Source organism: Podarcis muralis, chromosome 8, assembly GCF_964188315.1.
Source record: "Podarcis muralis chromosome 8, rPodMur119.hap1.1, whole genome shotgun sequence".
NCBI classification, from domain to species: domain Eukaryota; kingdom Metazoa; phylum Chordata; class Lepidosauria; order Squamata; family Lacertidae; genus Podarcis; species Podarcis muralis.
Window position 1 is genome coordinate 38995211 of NC_135662.1, and position 22928 is coordinate 39018138.

Consider the following 22928-nt stretch of genomic DNA (forward strand, 5'->3'; position numbering starts at 1 on the left):
AAATAGTAAAAACAGACAGACCTCAGCATAACACTCAAAACAGAAGCGTGGCACTCAAAACTGAGGATGTTCGGCTTCCCAAAGAAGTTCGCAAACCGGATACTTACTTCTGGGTTTGCAGTGTTTGAGTTCCAAGTTGTTTGAGTACCAAGGCACTTAAGAACCAAGGTACCATTGTACACACATGCACAAACACAACAGAAGCCTACCAGATTGTTCTCAAACAGCTAAGTGGGGGAAAGCCACACAACCAAAAATATATATAACAAATAATTGTCCAAGAAAATAATTGCCACTTATAGTTGTTCTGAAACTATATAGGAAGAGGTGGGAAACTTTTCTAAAAGCTAGGGAAAATGAGGGAATTTTAAAAGGAAGGAAGGAACTCTGAAGGAATAGAAGAATAGGGGAACTTTAGGAGGACACTGGTTCCCTATGTACTGACCATGTGCTGTATTTTTCATTAAGCATCTAATAAAAGACTTACTTGGGAGCAGAGGGGAAATCTGGAATTCAAGCAGAATATGTTAACAATAACATTATGCTCTTGCTCACTGTGGCATGAATGTTGTTAGCCTTAGTGACTAAACACAACTTTGAAATAACAACAGGCACTGATGGCAGTGGGCTGGCTTTTGTTACAGTAAAAGAGACAGTGATAATTGGAGACAGTGCAACAACAGGATATATGTATTTTTTGTAATGGTGTATTCTTCTTTCATGTAGAGTTCACAATATGTCCAGTGTGTCGCCGGGTGCTTGCAGTTGATGCTCAGGGTCAATGAATACCGTTTTGCATGGGTCGAATCAGATGGAGTTAGCTGGTGAGTATTTGTTGTACTGAAAAAGATGAGCTTCTAGTATATCCGTGATGAAAGTGTTTTCCTACTGACTTATGCATTCTATTGAGCTGTTAAAAGAGTCCTTGGATAAGTTTCCAAATCTAAAACAGTGTTGTACAGTCGTATGTTGGATCCCGAATGCCTTGGCTCCTGAACAAATCGGCTCCCGAATGAACGAAACCCAGAAGTGATGGTTCCGGTTTTTGAATAATTTTGGAAGCTGAACATCTGGTGTGGCTTCTGCAGCTTATGATTGGCTGCAGGACGATCCTGCAGCCAATTGGAAGCAGTGCTTTGGTTTCTGAACGTTTTGGAAGTTGAACGGACTTCTGGAACGGATTCTGTTCGGCTTCCGACTGTAGTCCTATCTCCTAAATAATTCTGGGTATTGTTCTGTGAGCAGACTGGATTCTTTAACAAAATTCTGTTTACTTCCCAAATAACTCCCTTGATGAGAGTCCATGATATTTTTAAAGAACAGTTTGTTTGCACTGTATATATAACTTCAGTTGTCTCAATCGTGTATGCAGTATGGACTTCTGTAACTTTGCTCAAGAATGCATGTAGATGTTTAGGAGTGATGGATAATATAGCTGGGCTTCTGAAAAGCCTTTGACACAGTCCGTAACCATAGCTACTGAGTAAACTTAGCAGTCATGCGATAGAAAGACTGATTCTATTCTGAGAGACAAGGAAAATCTGTGCCTCTTGGGAAGTTGTTGAATTCCAATCCCTCAGCCAACATGGCTAGTGGTTTGGGATGGTGGCCATATGGAGGGCGAAATGTTAGCAAACCCTGTTCCAAAAGTTCCCTTAACTATGCTCAGAGATGCATAGATGTAAATTTTGAAGTTTTATCACAGCAGCCCATATACAGGCCCCAAGGAAAGTTCAAAAATTCTGGCAGCATAATTTGTAGTTTTATTAGGTCTAGCATGACTATAATTTCATTGTTTCACGATAGCAAGCACCATTATATACATCAGTGTATACAGGTTCAGATTTCAAACGCATTCCACTTTAACAAAAGATCTTAAGCCAGTTAAAATGTAACCTTTGGCTTTCACTTAGAAATGCAAACCATCTTGTAAAGAATTGTTACCATTTGAACTCCTGTTGGGAAGTAGGAACTTCGTCAAAGAAAAGGAAGGCAATACCAGGCTCTGCTTGATTATTTCTCTCATTTCGAGACTTCCTCTGTATTCTGATTTGTCACAAAACAACAACAACAACAGTGAAACCCTGCAATCTCAGTATTGCCTTGTTCATTTGCTGGAGCAAGGAGGGTCCATCAGATACCCTGTTGTTCCAGCAGATGATTTCACCTCTGCTGTGAATAAAGTAACTGAGCTTTGCTCCCTTGCTCCCTTCTCTACCCTACCCTACCCTACCCTACCCTACCCCTGTCAGACTAAATTGCATTCTATTGTTTGGCTGTTTAGTGTTGGCTAATTTGTTTAGTGTCTCTCTAATTTGTATGGAAGTATATTTGTGAAAGGCTTTTCTTTTACAAATTCAATGTGTCTGGAAGTGAAGATTTACATTCTGAATTATAGGCTAGTGAGCAGCTGCCTAATGGTATGTTTCTTATGCTTTATCCCTGCTCTCTAGTATCATGGGAGTATTGAGTAACAAATGCGGTTTCCAGCTTCAGTATCAGATGATTTTCTCTATCTGGCTGCTGGCATTCAGTCCTCAAATGTGTGAATATTTGCGGCGTTATAATATTGTCCCAGTCCTGTCTGACATCCTTCAGGAGTCTGTAAAAGAGAAAGTCACTAGGATCATTCTTGCAGCATTTCGGGTGAGTGAAGTATGTAGACTACAAATTCTTTATACCGGGGTGGGGGGGCTTTAGGTCTGGGGGCCAAATGCAACCCTCTGGGCCTCTGTGGCTCTCTGGACTTTCCTCAGGCCACATTTTCCACTGGCACTACCTCACACCCTCCTTGACTGTTTTTGCCCGACAAAAGTTTGCACTTGAAGACTGAAAATGCCTTCTGCTTTCCTAGATATAAGAGGTGTGTATACAGAAACTAGCTATTGTGCAAAGGTAAAAATTTACATCCAGCAGTCCATCCACATGAAACTAGGATGATGTCTGAACCCTCCTCAGTATGCTATGTCATCTTCTTGATACAGAACTGTAAAGATGCTAGCAAAATGTGGCGGGAAATGACAGTAGGGTCAGTCAAAATATAGAGGGAGTGCCACTTCACAGAGAATTCCATCACTACCTTTTTAATTCATGGCTATCAGGGTCTGACACCGTTTTGTTTTGCTTTTCTTTCCAGAATCTTCTTGAAAAGTCTACTGAAAGAGAAACTCGCCAGGAGTATGCTCTTGCCATGATCCAGTGCAAAGTTCTGAAGCAGCTGGAGAACTTGGAACAACAGAAATATGATGATGAAGACATAAGTGAGGATATAAAGTTTCTGTTGGACAAACTTGGAGAGAGTGTGCAGGACCTCAGGTAAATTTTGTCTTCGGTGTCTAATGTTCAAATTGATACAAGGAGGGTCCTCCTTGGGGTATAGGCTCCCCACCGAAGCACCTGTCAAGATCAAATAGAGGCCTAGTTATTAGAATGATAGCTTATCTAGTGATTGTTTTCTGCAATGCTGTAGATTCCAAAGACAGTATGAAGGAAGTAACTGTAAGACCAAGCAGGCTTTTCTTTTTTTAAAACCAACTTCACATGATTTGTACCTTGGGATGGTATCAGATTCAAGTAATCATAAAACTACAAAATAGTTATCATTTGTCATTACCATAAGTAGGCTTTATTTACACCTCATTTGGGAGTACCTCATCATCTTATATAATATCAAAATTAAGTACCAAAACAGAGTGCTTTAAGTGCTGAAGGAGCTGTGTTTTAAAAAAATCAACAGACACGGCATGTAATTATTAATAATAATAATAATTAATGGAAATCAGAATTGCCATACCTTCAAAAATAAAAGAAAACAGCTTTGTGGTTTTATATTTGGCTAAGCACCAAACTGTTGTTGTCCTAGGTTATTAGAAAATGACCATGCACATACGTAGTTAAAAGATTCTAACGGCTAGATTCCCATTTTCCAAAGCTGGTTGTGTGACCTGGGAGAGGAGCACATGTTAATCTGAGTAAGGAATGTTTTCCCTATTATGGCAACTTCCTGGAAGCAAACTCCAAATTGGATCTGAATGTCCTAGGCTACAATCCTATCCTTGTAATGCAAAACTGTCAGCAGCGAAGAAAAATCTGGAAAAATTGACTCCTTTAGCTTCAGTCTGGCCAAATTAGAATTCATGGTAAATAGGCCACGTTCATCCCAATGAAAATATGCTGCCATTTGTAAATTGTACTTCCATCTTTATAAGTGTTCATACTTATGCTTGTAAGTGCCACTTACAATTTTTGTAAAATGCTTTACAAAGAATCCTAAGTGCAGTGGGAGGTTTGGATGTGCTGTTTGCTTTCATATATTGTCCTTGTGCATCAGATTTATTCCTCATTCTCTTATGTTCGGTTTATTTTGCAGTTCGTTTGATGAATATAGTTCTGAGCTTAAGTCGGGGAGACTAGAGTGGAGCCCTGTTCACAAATCTGAGAAATTTTGGAGAGAGAATGCTGTGAGATTAAATGAAAAGAATTATGAACTGTTGAAGTAAGTTCTTCTGATATATCCCTGCTTCAGTTGAATTGTTGTGTTGCTCAGAGTAACCAAAGTTTCATTTAGGGTATCTGCATAAGGTTATAATACCATTTTCAATAAAAGGTTCCCGTAAATGTCCCAAGTGAGCACAGTGAGAGAGAGAAAAAAACTTTGTTGCTTTGTATGGTATGGAAACTAAATTGGGAGGCTTAGCTCAGGGGGCTGTATCCAGGTCCCATTAATGCCTGCACAACAGGACTTCCACTGCTTCTTCCTGCAGCCCCCCCCCCCCAATCTGTTCTGGGTGTTCTGCCAGCCCTCTGGAGCAGATTTCTTTCGTGGAGAGAAGAAGGAAAGGAAGTCCTGTTGCACAAGTGGAAGTCCTTCTGCTAATGACACAATTTCATAGGATACAATCTACTGTTTTCTTTTTTGAGCACAGGTGAATTTGTAAGAGCATTGGCTTGCTTCTTAAGTGAAATGTGGCTTGATTCTAGAACAGCAAATGTATGGTTTTGATATATTTAGAGACTTCCTTGAGATTGCTGGTTACTATTAAAGATTGGGTTTGCGGCTAATGGCTGTGATATGAGGTCCCTCCCCCCATCGGTAACCTTATCATTGCTGTAACATCTGAATGTAGCCTAAATATCTGTTCATAGTAGTGTCATACTTGCCTGTTCAGGAATATGCATTATTCATTCCAAATGAGGTAATCAGTCAAGTGTCTGTGCTGTGATGTCTTGGCTTCGATGCTTCAGCTGTCTCTAGATACGCCTTGCAGATCAAAAGGCTTAGCTGAGCATGAAGCAAAGTGGTAATTATCAGCAACACTGGTTTTGTCTTCATTGAAAGTTGAGCTAACTTAATTAAGTATATTATTGGTTCTTTAGTTTATTGTTCAGTGTACAAATCCTGAAAAGATATCTGTGAAATGAGTACAGTTTCCTCTCCCCACAAAGGCTTATTTGAATTTTTGCATGGCAGATTAATAAGATTAGAATTTACCAGAGAATGTATTAAGAATTTACAGCTGAACACATTTGCTAAATATGTGTTGGACATTCATTACCTAGATGACGTGGGACAGCATTCAACTAAGTCAGACTTGGAACCGACTGACTGAAATCAGTGATGTTAAGTTAGTCGTGACCAAGTCCATTGATTTCACTGGGGTGGAATCTACACGCATGTTAAAAACGTTGTGAAAATGCTTTTTAAAAATCATTTTGAAAAATGCATTGAATTTGCTATAGCTCACAGTCACCATTTAGTGTCACAATTGTATATTGCACTTTACAACACATTCCAAACATTTTATTTGCAGCGAGATGAGCACCACAACCCCAGAATTGTCCGCGACTGGACTTAACGCTCAGGGGTCCCTTTACCTTTGCCTTTTTAGCTGAGTCCTAGGTCTACCCTGAGTGTGATTTTGAAATATCTCTCAAAATATTTGTGTGATACTGTGTGAATCTAGAAAAGTTTTGCAGCACTGAAGTAACATGGCAGAGGTTTATTGAGTTTTATCAATTTTTTGTATGCTATATTTTGTACACTCCATAGTGAATAAGGATCTTGTATATTTGCAATCCTATTGTAGAATCTTGACAAAGCTTCTGGAGGTATCAGATGATCCTCAAGTCCTGGCTGTAGCTGCTCATGATGTGGGAGAATATGTCCGACACTATCCTCGAGGAAAACGGTGTGGAAGGCTTTTTCTTATCTTTGCTTAGCGCCTGAGTTAATACAAGGGCCATTGCTTATGACTCAAGGAACAGTTAGTGTAACCTTTTGTTAGACCTTACTATAAAGTATCAGTAGGTGGTTTAATTTGATTTTATATTTATGCATGTGAGATGCTTTCAGTAACATTTTTATATGACTATTTGAATTTTATTAAGTATTGTAATTTTTAGTGAATGATGTCATGTAAACTTTTTGATGAGATGAGCTGCTTTGATTATAGTTCACAATGGAAAAGTGGCATACAAATCAATTGAGCTAAAATGGACTGAGATGTTTGTGCTGAAGAAGCACCCACATTTGCTTTCCAAACTAATCTTACGTCACCAAACCTTTATTAGGCATTACAAGTACAGGCCGTCATAAAACATCCATCTATAAAATTTTAAAATATACAAATAAACAGCCATGTAAAATATATAATGACAAGGATTTTCATTGGGATTTCTTCCCGCTAAATAGTACCATTCACCACTCTAAGAGAGACTATTGACAAAAACTCAGCCACCCTTGCAGTTACTTCCGGGTTAATGTCAGACAGATAGAATCTGATAATTTCATTGTGTCGTGATGTTAGATTACCCAAAAAGGGGAATAATAAGCCTTATTAGCTCACTGGGCAATGGACAGTAAGAAAAGTATATGTTCTACAGTGTCCGGCACATTCAAATATCATTTGCAATGTCTATCATTTTGGGGGATGTTTAAATATCTGCCCTTGACAAAAGCTGAGGGGAAAACGTTCAATCGGGTTAACAAAGTCCCTGCATTGGGCTGGAATTATTTATTTTGAGATATAAGTGACCCTGTTACCTGTTGTATTTAAACCATAGAACTTGGGGGAGCAAATTTTATTTACAGCTGACTCGATGTTTGGTTTTTCCAGACTAATCCATGTGCCTTATTAAGCTTTCGATTAGGAAGTTTTAAGTCAGCATATTGAAGCTAGTTGAGGGGAATTCAGTTGAAGTAGTAGACAGTGGTGGGGAATCTTTACTGGAAATTTGTGGTGTTGGTACTGTAAAGTCACTTAAAATGGTGTGAGGTTGGTGGCTGCTAGTAATCAGAAGCAGAAGGAGACTTGAAAACACACACCACCCACCCACCCCCACCCCCCTGACCACTACCTCTCTCTTACCCATGCTCTCTTCCCTTCTTGTAGTGTGATTGAGCAACTTGGTGGAAAACAGCTTGTAATGAACCACATGCACCACGAAGACCAACAGGTTCGCTATAATGCCTTGCTTGCTGTGCAGAAGTTGATGGTCCACAACTGGTATGTGACAACTCACTTTCACTTCGGGGTTTTCATTTTATTTTATTTAGTAGGTTTACATACCACCCTTCATCATAAGATCTCAGGGCAGGAGTTCTTTTTGGGAATGTGTGAAACTCAAGTCCTAAATTATGACATGCCTCTTGGGGGTTACAATAAAACTTTGGTACCCTCTACCACTGAAATGATAACAACTCAGCAACTGGCAGTAGTATCATTGTTAAGTGAAATTTAGCAGCTCTTCTGCTGTCTTTTTTCACTACTACCCTCCCCCATTTTGTTATATAATGAAAACTGAAGTAGACTGTATAAAACAGAATATAGTATTATTCCTTTATGTTTCCTTACATTTAGAATGCCTGATATTTTCAGCCTTTAATTGTGTTTCCATTAGAATTTCTTGCAGCAGGATCCATTTATATGTCCAGCAGATCTTTGGTGAACAGAAATGCAAGATGCATTTGTATTTTTCTAATAGCTGAACTGAAAGAAATAGATTCTTGTTAAAAAGTTGTTTAAAAGTTTCTGAACTGATTTGTTTTGTTTAACAAGATGTATGTACAAAAAAACAAACAAACCAGAAACTTTTTTAAATGGTTTATAAAACATGAAATATATTGATAAAACATGATTAGATGCAGGTATCAGTAAGCATTCGAAGGTGATTGAAATGAACAGTAGCTAAAAAGAGATAAACTACATGTTCACAGAAGCGGCTTAGTCATGCTGGCCACATGGCCCGGAAGCTGTACGCCGGCTCCCTCGGCCAATAAAGCAAGATGAGTGCCGCAACCCCAGAGTCGGTCACGACTGGACCTAATGGTCAGGGGTCCCTTTACCTTTTACATGTACCTTCTAAATGTCTGTATAGGGTTGCCTGAGCAAAAATGTTTTAAGCAGGTGCCGAAGAGAGAAAAGCCTGCTGTACATCAAAAGGCAGAGAGTTGTAGGTGCTGCCTAACGAAACAATTTACCGTATTTTTCGCTCTATAACACGCACCAGACCATAACACGCACGTAGTTTTTAGAGGAGGAAAACAAGAAAAAAATATTCTAAACAAAACAGTGGATGTATGATTTTTGTGGTTCATGCTGTGGCCACAGACATGTGATCTGACGGTGAGTTTGGGGTAGGTAAAAGGTACCCCTGCCCGTACGGGCCAGTCTTGCCAGACTCTAGGGTTGTGCGCTCATCTCACTCTATAGGCCGGGAGCCAGCGCTGTCCGCAGACACTTCCGGGTCACGTGGCCAGCGTGACATCGCTGCTCTGGCGAGCCAGAACCGCACACGGAAACGCCGTTTACCTTCCCGCTAGTAAGCGGTCCCTATTTATCTACTTGCACCCGGGGGTGCTTTCGAACTGCTAGGTTGGCAGGCGCTGGGACCGAACGACGGGAGCGCACCCTGCTGCGGGGATTCGAACCGCCGACCATGCGATCGGCAAGCCCTAGGCGCTGAGGTTTTGCCCACAGCGCCACCCGCGTCCCACGAGTTTGGGGTAGCCCAATGCAAAAATCCTGAGGATCCATGTGGATCCATGCTAAAGTCGCCCTAATGTTGCAGGGGCGCTGGGGGAGTGAACAGGAAGCAGGAGGAGGAGAACAATCCCTCTCACACACACAGACACACAGAGTATCAATCCTAAAGTCGCAGGAGAGGCAGGGGCACTGGGAGTGGGAAGCAAGAGAAGGAGAACGATCCCCCCCCCCTCACACACACACAGTATCAATCCTAAAGTCGCAGGAGAGGCAGGGGCACTGGGAGTGGGAAGCAAGAGAAGGAGAACGATCCCCCCCCTCTCTCTCACACACACAGTATCAATCCTAAAGTCGCAGGAGAGCGCAGGGGCGCTGGGAGAGTGAACAGGAAGCAAGAGGAGAACGATGCCTCACACACACACAGACACACACACAGAGTATCAATCCTAAAGTCGCAGGAGAGCGCTGGGGCGCTGTGAGAGTGAACAGGAAGGAGGAGGAGGAGAACGATAGCTCAAGCACACACACACACACAGCCCCTACAGTGGCTGATCCAAAATCGGATAGCAAAAAACTGCAGGCAGGGACATAGAGCACGGGGCTGTTTTAAAGCAACCAACCCCGATCTGCTTCTCTCCCTCCTCCCGGCTAGGCTGGCTGAAAAGCTTTGCTGCTACTTAGCAGCTCACTGGAGAAGAGAGAGGGACATAGAGCACGGGGCTGTTTTAAAGCAACCAACCCCGATCTGCTTCTCTCCCTCCTCCCTGGCTCCGCTCGCTGACAGGAGCCGCTTACACCCGCTTTGCAGTTTGAAAGAGAGCCACGGACTGCTCACAACTGCAGCGGATTCCCCTGCCATCTGTAGGCATTCGCTCCATAACACGCACAGACATTTCCCCTCACTTTCCAGGAGGAAAAAACTGCGTGTTATAGAGCGAAAAATACGGTATTTCTCAGGATAGTTTTATAAACTTTTGTGCACATATGCAGGGCATTAGGAAACAGATTCTTTAGCCTTGTTTCTTAATGGCTGGGTGGGGGGACTTTTTCAGCTGTAGCAACTTAGTTGAAACTTTTTGCAAGTAATACAGACACATCAGTAGCACATCCCCTCCATAAACTAGCTCATTATATTTTGTAAAATTTATATACTAGAGAAAAGGCAGGCAGCCTGCCTGCCTAGTATATATCGGATCATTACAGGCTATTACCATCATCCTATTCCTTGGGAATGGAATAAAGAATTTCCTAATGTCATTCTTCAAGATGCATAATCCACTACTCCTGTTACCTAACCACTATAATCAACTGCTTCTGGCCTGTGTATACTCTAGAAACTTATACAGAAGAGAAGTTTAGCATGGTAAATCTAACTTTGTAGTGTTGCATCCCTCCTTTTCATTAGTTTCCGTTACCTGTCATGGCCTTTCAGAAGACCTGCAGGGCTTTTACCTCTGTACTCTTTCTGTGCAATTGAAAGTGCAAGGAATACAGTCGTACCTCCGTTTATGTAACCCTCTGGTTACGTAAACTTTGGGATGTGCGCAGCAAACCCGGAAGTATTTTACCAGGTTTTGCCCCGTGCGCATAAGCAGAAGCGGTTCTCAGGTTTTGGAAACTTCAGGATCCGACCAGACCTCCAGAACGGATCCCGTCCACAACCGGAGGTAGCACTGCAATGACAAAGAGCAGAGCCCACATCCTGGTTTTTATCCTCAGCATCACGTAAAAACAGAAAATTAATTGATCAGCAGCCCACATTCATACTATGATACAATTTATGGCCCAATCCCATTTTGAGGATGGACATTTTAGACCACAGGCAAAGAATCACTTTCTGTGGCCTCTGATCTTTCCCTTCCAAGTAATATTCCCCCCCCCCCCCCAGTAAACTTCATCACCCAGCATTTCTTCCATAGTAGTTGGTTTTCTTGTAGCCCCATATTCCTTTCCATCCAGTCCAGTTTTTAAAATGAAAATACCCACTGTTTGGAAATAAAACTTTGTGGATTGTTACTAAGAAGGCCTATTACTGTGTCACATTTTTTGTCTCAAATCTCTCATCCACATGGGAGGCGGCTACATAATTCAATCCATTCTTTCATAGAAAATTGGAACATAAAATGAGGTGAACGTTGTGGTTAGCTCTTTGCCAATATATGTCCCCCCAAGAGTTGCATCTGTTTGGTTGTGGTCAGCTGGATCATCAAGCTGTGTTTCACTTAGGTTTCAATTCTGCACTCTACTTACCTTTTAAGGCCCTATGAGGTTCAACAGGATTTACATCTGAGCAGACATGTATAGGTCTGCACTGTTAATAATTTACTTTTGTAGCAATTGATGGTTCTATAAAAAACACAACCCTCAGAGTGTGGAAAGTACAGCAAACACATCCAAACCTGGTACAGTTATGTAATTTATCTGTGATGCTTTAATAACTGAACCGATAAAATGAACAATTGACTATATATTTAACTGGTTTTGAAAAGTCAAGTAATTTAGGTACTATTGCTTTTAAATAGGATTCTGAAGCAATATGACATCGATGATGAAGCTGTTTCTAAATTAACAAGCGTATGAATGTCTGCTATGCAGCTCATAATTAGCTCTGCAGCCATGTGAAGCCACATAAAATATTTTTATGTTTGAAATGACTATTCTGTATCTTCCCCTGTGAGTTTCTCAATACATCCCTGTATTTCCCCTGCTGAAAAATACATCTTGTACTTCACTGTTTCTGGGGTTTCATTTTGGGCTACTGCTCTACACCTCTTGTTTAATTAATGTTTGTTTTTCAGTCTCAGTATCCCAGAATTTCATACAGGGGAACTGAAACGGCATTTGTTTGCCAATGACAGTAATTTATTTTCAGATTTCTATATTGAAGGAAATGGTACTTTAGACTGTCTCAAGCAAAGTTTAATTAAGGTTCAGTCAGTCACAATTTATTTCAGGTTCTTAAAAGTATGTTGCTATGTGTAAAACTGCACAAATTTGTTTTCTGTTCAGCTTGGTAAATGTGTCTTGATTCATGCAGATTCATATTGGATTACTGAAGCAAATAAAGCATCAAGTCAAATTTAAATTAGTGAGGAGATAGGTTTAATTTAGAAGACATCTTTAATCTAGCATTGCAATATAAGTGAAGACCTTAACAGCACTTTACAAATAAAAACCTAGATATGATTGAGCCAAAGTCCAACACCAGCCAAATTTTGTTGTATGCTGATATAAATGGAAGAGAGTGTTAAGAATGTGTTTTTACACTTTAAATCAATGGGACATTCCTAACTTTCTCCCCCATTTATACCTTTGAAAGTTTTGCCCCTCTCTTAATCGGACTGGGCAAATGTGTACTGATATGCTTTCGAAAACCGAAAACTTGCGTATCAAATTAGTTGTAGAAGAATCTTGGTACAGAGAGATGTGAGCAACTGAAATTTCAGTGTGCATATTTACCGTATTTTTCGCCCTATAGGGCGCACCGGCCCATAGGGCGCACCTAGTTTTTTGGGGGGAAAATAAAGAAAAAAAATTATTCCCCCCCCCCCAGCTTCCCCCGACCCTAGCCCCCAGAACAGGCTGCTATCCGCAAGCCTTGGGAGCCTGGCGGGAACTCCTGCGGGCTCCCAAGGCTTGCAGATAGCTTCCTGAAGCCTGGAGAGCGAGAGGGGTCAGTGCGCACCAACCCCTCTCGCTCTCCAGGCTTCAGCGAAAGCCTGCATTTGCCCCATAGGACGCACACACATTTCCCTTTCATTTTTGGAGAGGAAAAAGTGCATCCTATAGGGCAACAAATACGGTAATTCTCTCAAGGTCACTGGGCTGTATCTCGGTAGTACAGCATCTGCTTAGCATGCAGAAGTTATTAGGTTCAATCACTGGCATATCCAAGAAGGAATGGGAAAGACATCTTTTTGATAATCTGGAGAGATGTTCCCAGTCCATCTAGCTCAGGATTGTATGTGAAGGTTTTAACTCTGTAGAAGGCATCTTCTAATGTTCCCATGCTTTTACATAAACTGGATGGAAGGAAAGCTACTAAGTGTGTTAGTAGAACGGTGTGTTTCAAGATCTTTTGAAAGGTGGTAGCTGGAATAAAAAGCACGAATAAAAAGCTAGCTCTGAGTAGGCAAATGACATGAGCAGCACAAGCAGAACAGTACCATCTCGTCAGTTTGAGGCAGGCTGTATCGTTGCCATTTTGCTAGAAGAAATTGTACAGTATGTCTGAATTCTCCAGCCTAAGCTGATCTGTTTGTCTAATTCTGGGAAATGGTTGCACATGTTCTGAGATTTAACATAAGCAGTAAAATCTGAAACTATCACAATGAAGCACTCTGCTGGTATAAACTAGCATGGCTAATGTTCAGAATATATATTTGTTGTTTTTTAATGTAAAATTCAGACCTGAGGCATTTAGCGAAACTGGCATCTCAGTGGAACTGCTGAGGGCTAGTTGAGGCAAGAAATTGCCTACTTCTTTTGAAAACAGGAACCGCTACTTATTTCCTTCAGAAAACTCTCATTAAGTATTCATCATTGGTCCCTTTAAAAATGTCTCGCCCACCCCTTGTTTTCTTTCAGGGAGTATCTTGGAAAACAGCTACAGTCAGAGCAGCCTCAAACTGCCACAGCACGAAGCTGAGTCTGTCCTTTGGCGGGAAATAACTGGAGTAACAATTGCTATCTTGAAGTGCGAGTAAGAAAATGATGTGATTGCAGTTTCTTCACTGCCTACCCTGCTATTGTGTAGATTTCTTCCCTGTTATTCTTCCAGTATTGTTGCCAGGGGTAAAAATTATTCTAGTAAACAGTTTTTGGCAGTTTGCTAGCTGAAGCCCTTTAATATTGCAAAAATATACAAGAAATATAGCTGATATATGTTGCCTTTATTTTATGTATTTATTGTCTCTAAATAAGGGAAAAAAAGAACACAAAGCATTAAAGAATAATCATTCCATATCATTAATTGTCTCTGTGTTGCCTGTTTTTCACTTGGCTATGAATAGTATTGTTCGGAAAGCAACATTTCAGTTAATTTGGTTGACAGAATGATTGTTAAAGCTACATATGAAAACAGTAAAAGACCAATTCTTCATCCCCACTGCTGTTACCAAGAAGCTGGGACTCTGTACATACAAATTCTGAGCAATGAAAACATTGTCGTGGCCACCAATGTGAACCACACTCATGTGAGCTGTAGGCACGCGCCAATCACCCAATTAACTCCAGAAATCAAATGCAACAAACACCCTTAATTTGGTCATTAGTCTCCTTTTGTGAGTAAATAGCTTCCACCTGATAAACATATCCTGTACTATCCTATTGCATTTTCAGAGAACTCCCAAACTTACCTAGTTTCAATGAAGGCAAAGAGCATCATGCTAAAGATAACAATAAACTGAGGACTTTCTCATGTGGTATGACCATCAACTTGACCTAGGATGTCCCTGGAATCTCTTTCGTACCTTGGACTCTTAGGTGAAGCCTTTGGGGGGGGGGGTCGAATTCAGGGAGAGGCCTTATAAGGTTTCCCTATCATGGTACATATTCCATTCATTCTCCCTTTTGGAATACTCCCACACCACTTCTTTTCAGATGCTGTACTCCTGTGATAGACCATGGGAGATGACTTCTTTATTCCCTCTGCTTAAGGTTTATCTAGATTCTTTCCTTGCCTCTTCCCTCCGTGGGTTCCCTTGCCTCTGCTTGTTATTTGTTTCAGGATTGGAAAGACATCTTCTGTGAGAGGAAACCTTTTCTGTTTTTCAACCAAATTTGGGTGGGCTCACCAGGAACCTGGAGATAGATGGTTGTGGAAAGAGATTTACAATGAGGTTGAACTATCAGCCCACCCCACTTAATATCACCTTTCTGATAGGCATAAGGATTGTTTTAATGAATTACTCCTCCTTTGCCAAAGTGTGTAATCCCAGCTAGGATCATGTATCTGTGCTTGTCAGAAATTCAGAGCTTTGGGTCTCAGCTATGCCACTCACCTTCCTCACGAGGACATGTAGCTATTGCATCTCACTTTCCTTACTTTTCTGCAACTTCTGTGTTTTCTCTGACTCCAGTGAGATGGGGAAGCCTCTATTTTGCATGTTAACATTTCCCACTTAATGGATTCTTTCATTTTTCCCATAGCAAAACTGGGTGTTTAAGACGTTGCCTCACAGTTCTGCATTAGGTGACTTTCCACCTCTGGTCTCCTCCCTCTATCACTGTAATGGTAACTAGGTGTATGCTCTAGGCAATGCATGGCTGAATTAGCCTGTGTAATGAATTTTCTCTTCTGTGTTTCTCTAGTGGCATTCCAAGGCACAAAGCCATTGTTCTTGCCTCTATATCACTGTATATTGACATAGTACCTTTACTGAGTTATAAATAAATTGTTATAATTGCAACAATGGTGTGGTCATTGCTGGCTCTCTGGATCAAGCCTGCTAATATAGGTTTAGTGCTATTTTTTCCCAAATAAACAAGGTAATCAAAGCAAGAGCAATGCCATATGTGGGAGTTCATGTGTCTTCAGTAAATATCCCAAAGGTAGTATTGCTTATTTCCCAAAATCAGTATTTTAGTGAATGCAAGTATTAAGAGCTCATCTGAATGAGTGTACGAGTGCATGTGACTAGCTGAACTGGTAACACCGGGTGGTATAATATATTTAGAATTGTGAAATAATAATATTATTATTAGATCCAAGAATTGTCATCTTCACAAAAAGAGACGTACTATAAATTTATTTTTTGTGTATCTTTCGCCCCCTCCCAAATTAATGTCTCATTTTGCATTATGTGAAATATGTTAATAATGGTTACTCTTGTATACTTCCTGGGGATATATGGATATATGAAAAGTGTGCACATTGGTAAACAAATATCTGTGTGCATGCCCAGTTTGAAGAAGAAGAAAAAAACAGTAACGGAGGGTGGATATGTAATAACAGAGGGGAGAGAACATGCACACACCATGCAGATACCATCCTATCAAGGACCACTCACTTTGGAATAAAGGAACACTGGTGTAGGCAGAAGACATTGTTTTGGGATCAGGAAAGCAAAGTGGACATGCTTGCACCAACTACACACACACACACACACACACACACACACACACACACTGAACTACCCATTGTTTAAGAGATCACCCCTGCATAGACATAGCTGAAGTCAAACTGACAATATTTTCAGGAGCAAAAGTGAACAATCAGTAAATTGCTATCTAATTGTATACCTTATTGGTTGCTTAGTAAATTAATGAATTGATAAACACCTTTATAATTTATTTTGGCGTTTGTAGCTGCCTGGTGTTAGGGGATGTTAATCATTGTGCTTTGTATTAAGTACATTTAAGATTTATTAAGATTAAGTACCAACATGAGTTTGACCAAACTGCGGGAGGCAGTGGAAGACAGGAGTGCCTGGCGTGCTCTGGTCCATGGGCTCATAAAGAGTTGGACACGGCTAAACATCAACAAGAACACGTATTAAGATTTAAATATACCGGTATCTAAGTTAGTGTCCATGAGAAGTTTGAAGCAGTATACCTTTATTCCAGTTGGCATCAGTGGCATATTTGAATTGATTTTATGCATGTGCTGTTATTGTTTCTAAATTGCTTCCATGTGCAATTGTGTCAGCTTTTTATGTATTTTATATATTTTCTATTATATTGTAAATCACTTTGGGATGCCTCATGGCAAATGATTCATAAGTGAGATAAATACTACCACTAAATAGATCTTGAAAAACAGGTTACGCAGCAGAAGAAATGAAAAAAGACCTAGAACTTGGAGACTTTACTTTTGGATAGATATTGCAGTGGCTGGTGCACAGTTTAGGAATTTTATGCTGCTGTAAAGAGCTTCTGGGGTTGCCAGAGCCCATGTCAAGCAGATGTATTGCACTTCTCCAACTTGGCAGTTATAAATAAGAGACCAGAGTAGCCACAAGGGTGGCAGAACTTTCACTATTTAAAATGAATTTCAACCCCCTTTTCAAACAGGCCCTTTGTCTTTTCATTTCCCAATAGCCTTGGGGTACTTAAAATACTTCTATAATTCTTTGTAATCCATCCTAGAAGTTGGTTTGAAAATCACTGGAGGTCTACTATGTATCGTACTTTGCCTAGCGGTATACTTGTGGCACAACTCTCATATTGTACCTCTTCAGAATGCAGCTATGAGGTCATATATTAAATGCTTGCATGTAGCTCAAAATATTTGTTTGGGACAATTGAGTTTGTACGGTGCTACAATCATAGTTACGGACATATTATTGAAGCAATTAAATACTCTGTAGTTCACTCTACTGCATTGCTTTAACTCTGAGGATGTTGAGAATACACTGATTTCTGTTAAGTTCATATTCCTTTTGTGTGTTTTTCCTGGTAAATGCTCTCCCATGACATGACCTCCCTGCCTGTGTGGAAAACTAGTCCATTTCTCTATCAGAGTAACCAGCCAATTCTTGTGAACCAGGCCAAAGAAATATGTATTAAAGGATCTACGTGGTTTCCTTTTGGGAAAGATTAGTTAGTTGCAAGCAAACGACCCCTTTCTATTGTTAAAGCAGACACAATAGCCATGAGCTGAGTTTATGTATCAGTACATTTATTTATGTATTGTTTTTGCATGTAGGCTTGGTAAATTTATTAAGAATGATCATTTCAAGACTGGAATAGGCCTTGATGGAATGCTTTGAGTTGGATCCCAAAGTGTCCCTCTACCTGTCATGGAAAGGCAGTTTCTGAGCTTAGTGGAACAGTGGTCTGGGGAAAAGTGACCCCAAATCCAGAGAAATGCTTCTGTTTCTGCAAGCTCTTCTGAAATACTTTTCTCTCTCTCTCTCTCTCGAAACCATTTTATTACCCACTGCAGCTTCTGTGCTATATCCTAGATCTTCCTTATCCAGTGTGCTTCTCATGCTGTGATATAGCACAACCCCAGATTATATTGTGGCACTGCACTGCGAGAATTCTTCTGGTAACACTTGCACAAAAGTCCACAGAGCCCTGGTAATAACTTTCTCCATCTGCTCATAGTTTGAAACCAAGACATAATGAAGAAGAACAATGAAATCTCATCTACTGCTGTGTTCCATCCTCCATAGATGGGATCTAGAATGATGATTTTGAACAATATTGGTGAAACAGATGTCAGAAAGAGCCAACCTTAAACATTCTCCACTGGGTGCTTTTATTTATAAATCGACTGCTGCTTAGAACAGATGCCTGGTATCTGGTATGGTAATGCTGTGTTTTGGTGCCATCCTCCAGTTACATATTGCATTATCTGAAATCAATATGTCTACTAGATACAGTAAATGTGGCAATTGAAATACCTTGAATAGATGCTTCAGTTACTTCCGTCCGTGATTCGAGCCATATTTTAGTTCTCTCATTCCTTTCACAGGACCCAATAAAACTCTGTGCTAATGTTCCCATAGGAGGTACTTAACATCACTCTGAAATCAACATGGCATCTGTTTAAAGTGTAAGGGAAAAGCTAGATCATACACTGGAAATTTCTAATTGAGCTTGTGCTTTTGTATGTTAAACTTAAAGCGGGCCTCTTCCATTAAATCAATGGAATGGCGCTTAACCTCCCCTTCAGTGATGTTTCCCTGGTCTAAAAGTCCCCCTGAAGCTATTTAACCTATGGCAGAAAACCATATAGACATCATACAGGTGGCCACATGTTTCCCTGTAATGCACATAGCAGCTTTGGGAAGGGGAAGGAACTTAGAACTGAAAGGTGGTGTGGGTGATTGTTTGGAAATCTCCAGCATCACTTACCTTATCCAGTTCTCTTCCATCAGCTGCTTTGAGCCTAAAAAAAACAAAAACAGATGAGATGCCCAGAGATCAGTGATCTAGGGTAATGATTCTCTTTAATATAAATTAATAATCTGGTTTATTCAATTTTACGGGGAATATGGGGAATATATTGGCTAAAAAAACTAAAATGCAAATAACTTTAGATTCTCATCTGTTCTATATTGCTTGTCCTCTTATGCTACAGAACTCATAAGCTACCCTATAAATGTAGTTATTTTCATTTGAATATTCAGCATTAATGCAGCTGGGATCAACATGAAACTAGAATTGCAACATGGCACAACCGTAGTATGCACAAGGCAGTTCTCAAAACAAAAGCATGGCTGTACTCATGCACTGTTTCCTTTAACAATTAATGAATCTTCTGAACTAGCAGTTAATGTATTTCTGTGGTTTAGCTTTAAATGCCAGAAGATAATGCCGAACATGAAAGAAGCGAAGAAATTATTAATTGTGGAAATATGAATATGTTGTTTTAAACAGCTTGATAACAGCCTCACTATGGTTCATTCACCATTAAATGTTCATTGCAGCTAATGTTTAATAAAAAGTGTGCAAACAGCATATTCTGCCATGTATTAATGCATGACATTTGCTTTTTGTGGAGTTTGCTTTAACCTGCAGCAAAGCCACCAGGTTGTGGTGCATGCCCAGCAAAAAAGTTGGCAAGACAACAGAAACTGGGAGCATTCCAGAATGATCAGGGTGACTTGCTATGATGCTATGCTTTTTCATGGAAAAAAGAGCTATCTCTGACAGCTTGCGTTAACTCTGAGAGACTACTTGTCATTCCAATAGCCTCTCAGTCCCACATGGAGAAAAGGGGACAGATACGCAATGAGAACCATTTCATGGTTTGTTTACTAGCTTGTGCCCAATATTTGCCCTTCAGCTGGCATGGTGTGTTAAGGCACCACAGTGGCACAGTAATTGCAGGCTGCTGAAACTCCACTGGAATCAACAATTAAAGCAAATAAAGTGGCAGTCATGCAGAGGCAAATCAGTTCCTTATGCTTTCCTTGATCTTAAAAAATTCTATGTAAATGTAAGATTATTATTTTTATTTATTTTTTAGAAACAAGGTTTAGTCCTCTGCATGCTTTCCCATTTCCTTAATATCCATATAATAGTTGTGGTTTTCAGCTGCATAAAACTGAGTACACTTTTCAGAGTTACAGCTACCCACCCTCTTTCGAGTTATATTGTTGTAATCTATTTTCTTTTGTTAGAAATCAGAGCTGAAGGGTGGTTGTTTTTTTGGAAAATCAATGCAGAAATCAAAGCCTGATTGTTCCCATGGCTTTGTAAAAAGATGCTGCCAGATGTTACCACTGTGCCATGTGATCTCTCTCTCGTCATTAATTATACTGTCTGTGAAGTCAATCTGGTTTTACTTTGCTCACCGACGGAATAGTTGATTCAAGGATTATAGCTCTGAATTCTATTGCAAGTGACAGCTTAGCCTCCAGACCTAAAACACTCTTACTTTCCTTCGCTCTAGTTTTAACAGCTTGTCCCAGACCCCTGCATTAACTTTGTTTGGGTTCTATGAGCCAAGGTTTCCAAAGGCAAACCAGCTTAATTTGATTTCAGGGTACTAGAATGGAAATCACAGCTGTATGGCTGATAAAAGAGGACTGCTGTGTTTTGGTGGGGGAAAGCAATAGAAGAGACCCCTAGGAAAGCTATTAAGTCAGTGCTGGCATCAACAGAGCATTTTAGTTGTTGTTTTTTAATGCGAATTTTCCAGGACTGTGAGCAGGAAGCCAGGTTTTCTGCATTCAGAAAATGTAAGGGCTCGGCTCTCAGTCATTTCCCTATCACTAACATTTTTCTAGTTTATGAGCTAAGTCAGTAGTTGTCACACAATGTGCCGGTCAGTCCAAAGTTGGAGTTAACTCTTTATTACCAAATGCATGATCTCCACAGACATGTCTGAGTATCAGGCCTAATGAGAACAGCAGCTCCTTCCTTGTGGATCTTCCTCCAAGAAATCAGTTGCTGAGGCTGAAGGTCCTCGCCTCTCCACAACTGTCTAGGCCTCCTTCTCTCCAGGGCTTTCCCCAAGCAATTGGAGACTGCATTTGCATGCTGCTAATCTCTCCTCTTCTCCGCCGAAGAATTTATGCTTTTGAATTATGGTGCTGGAGGAGACTCTTGAGAGTCCCGTGGACTGCTAGAAGAACAAACCTATCCATTCTTAAGGAAATCAGCCCTGGGTGCTCAGTGGAAGGACAGATCCTGAAGCTGAGGCTCCAATACTTTGGCCACCTCATGAGAAGAGAAGACTCCCTGGAAAAGACCCTGATGTTGGGAAAGGTGGAGGGCACAAGGAGAAGGGGATGACAGAGGACAAGATGGTTGGACAGTGTTCTCGAAGCTACCAACATGAGTTTGACCAAACTGCGGGAGGCAGTGGAAGACAGAAGTGCCTGGCGTGCTCTGGTCCATGGGGTCACGAAGAGTCAGACATGACTAAACGACTAAACAACAACAATCTCTCCTCTGCCCTTTTCATGCCTCTCCTGGTCCTGGGAGACCAGGGGAGAGGGCAGCTTGCCACAGCAAGAGGGAGTGACACTTGGGCTTTTTCACCAGCCTAACTCATCTCTGCCTCTTGACCTCCCTCCTCCCACTTGCCAGCTTCTGATTCTGGACTTTTCCCCATTATAGACTCTCCCTGCTCACAAAACTCTCTTCAGCTTCTGACAACTCCTCCTCCCCAGCTTCTCCTTCTTTTCCCTCTGACCACTCATCATTGTCCCACCACCAATCCTTGGACTCTGAACATTCTTCCTTTAGTGGTTCCCCAGCTGGTTCCTCCCACCATTCCTCTGTGTCCAACCAGACCATGGCAGTAGTATTTCAGACCCAGGATCACCTTTAACCCAGAGTAGAATCCATAACATGATCGAATGGTACCCTTCCTTGTGGCAACTCCTGCAGCCAAGCTGATGCCAAATGTATTGCTCTGCTCTCCTTTGGACCACATGAACAAGGGGGGTGGGCAGTCTTGTCTGGGCAGCCCAGGACCTCCATACACACTGGGCAGGCATGCGCCCCAGAGAGGTTTCTTTGGTGGTGTTAACGCAGAAAAAACAACATAGGAGACAGCAGCTACGAGTTCCCAGTCTCTGCAGCAGCAGCAGGCACTGTGGTTTGACTTCATCCCCAGAGGTGCACTCTATTGTTTCTCGAGACAGATGAATGCCAGCAAAACTGAGGCTACCATCTTTCAAGGAGAAAAAGCTAGAAATGTTTCACCAGTTGGAACTAAAGTTGCCAGCTAGGGGAAATGAGCTCTGAGAAGCGACTGAGCCAACATTTCAGATGTAATATGGATGAAGGCAGCTTTTGAAATTAGGTATGTAAAGTTCCCCTGCCCTTTCCCCTGTACAATCACACGCCAGTGTGAACTTTGAGAGTGGTCCTGTGGGTATTAAATATCTGTTTGCTGTTACTGTGTTATTAAACTGGAAACTGGCCTAAAGCTATCAAAAGGTCATAGCCCTGGAATAAAACACAGTGTAGATTTTGATTGGCAGGATGCTGGATGCTATGCCATACTGGCAAGGAGCAGCCTGCTGCTGGAAATTACATAAGGGCTCCTGTAACCCAGCAGTAGAGCAACCACCACGCCAAAGGTTCTGGGTTCAGTCTCTGACATCAGGACACCTTTCTGAAAGGCTAGACTGCTGCTGCCAGTCAGCGTGGAAAACACAAAACCAGAAATGCCAGTCATTTGGGAATTTAGGAAACCGCCTTGTGCTGTTTCAAAAACCAAACAAACCAAAAGCAACAACAGAAACAAAAACCCAGCCCTTTGAACTCTGTGGTGCCTTACACTGGTTATAGTTTGCTGGGGTTTCATTTGGGGCTTTCACTATCTGGAGATGGCGGAGACTGAGCTTGGCATCTTTTGCTTGCAAGGCATGTTTTAGAGCAGAGTTCAGGCCCAATTTATATATGATGTTTACGCAGAAAAAACAACATAGGAGACAGCAGAAACTACCTGACATTCAGAAGACATCTTAAGGCAGCCCTGTTCAGGGAAGTTTTTAACATGTGATATTTTAGTGTATTTTTGGTTTCTATGGA

At 41.0% G+C, this 22928-nt stretch overlaps 1 protein-coding gene and 1 long non-coding RNA gene across 2 annotated transcripts in view; both read left to right on the forward strand.

The window, feature by feature from the left end:
• The window catches only part of ATP6V1H (ATPase H+ transporting V1 subunit H), a 34509-nt gene extending 20557 nt beyond the window's left edge, over positions 1–13952 (forward strand). The window contains exons 8-14 of the mRNA XM_028736963.2: positions 727–824; positions 2454–2646; positions 3137–3315; positions 4370–4495; positions 6087–6188; positions 7392–7505; positions 13572–13952. Of these exons, the coding sequence (XP_028592796.1) occupies positions 727–824; positions 2454–2646; positions 3137–3315; positions 4370–4495; positions 6087–6188; positions 7392–7505; positions 13572–13632 (873 nt within the window). The 3' untranslated portion in view covers positions 13633–13952. The remainder of the gene's footprint in view (positions 1–726; positions 825–2453; positions 2647–3136; positions 3316–4369; positions 4496–6086; positions 6189–7391; positions 7506–13571) is intronic.
• Positions 7512–11719, forward strand: LOC144328706 (uncharacterized). The gene is made up of 2 exons (XR_013393930.1): positions 7512–8639; positions 9009–11719. It is a non-coding gene; the product is annotated as an uncharacterized LOC144328706 (long non-coding RNA).
• Positions 13953–22928: the final 8976 nt, after the last annotated feature.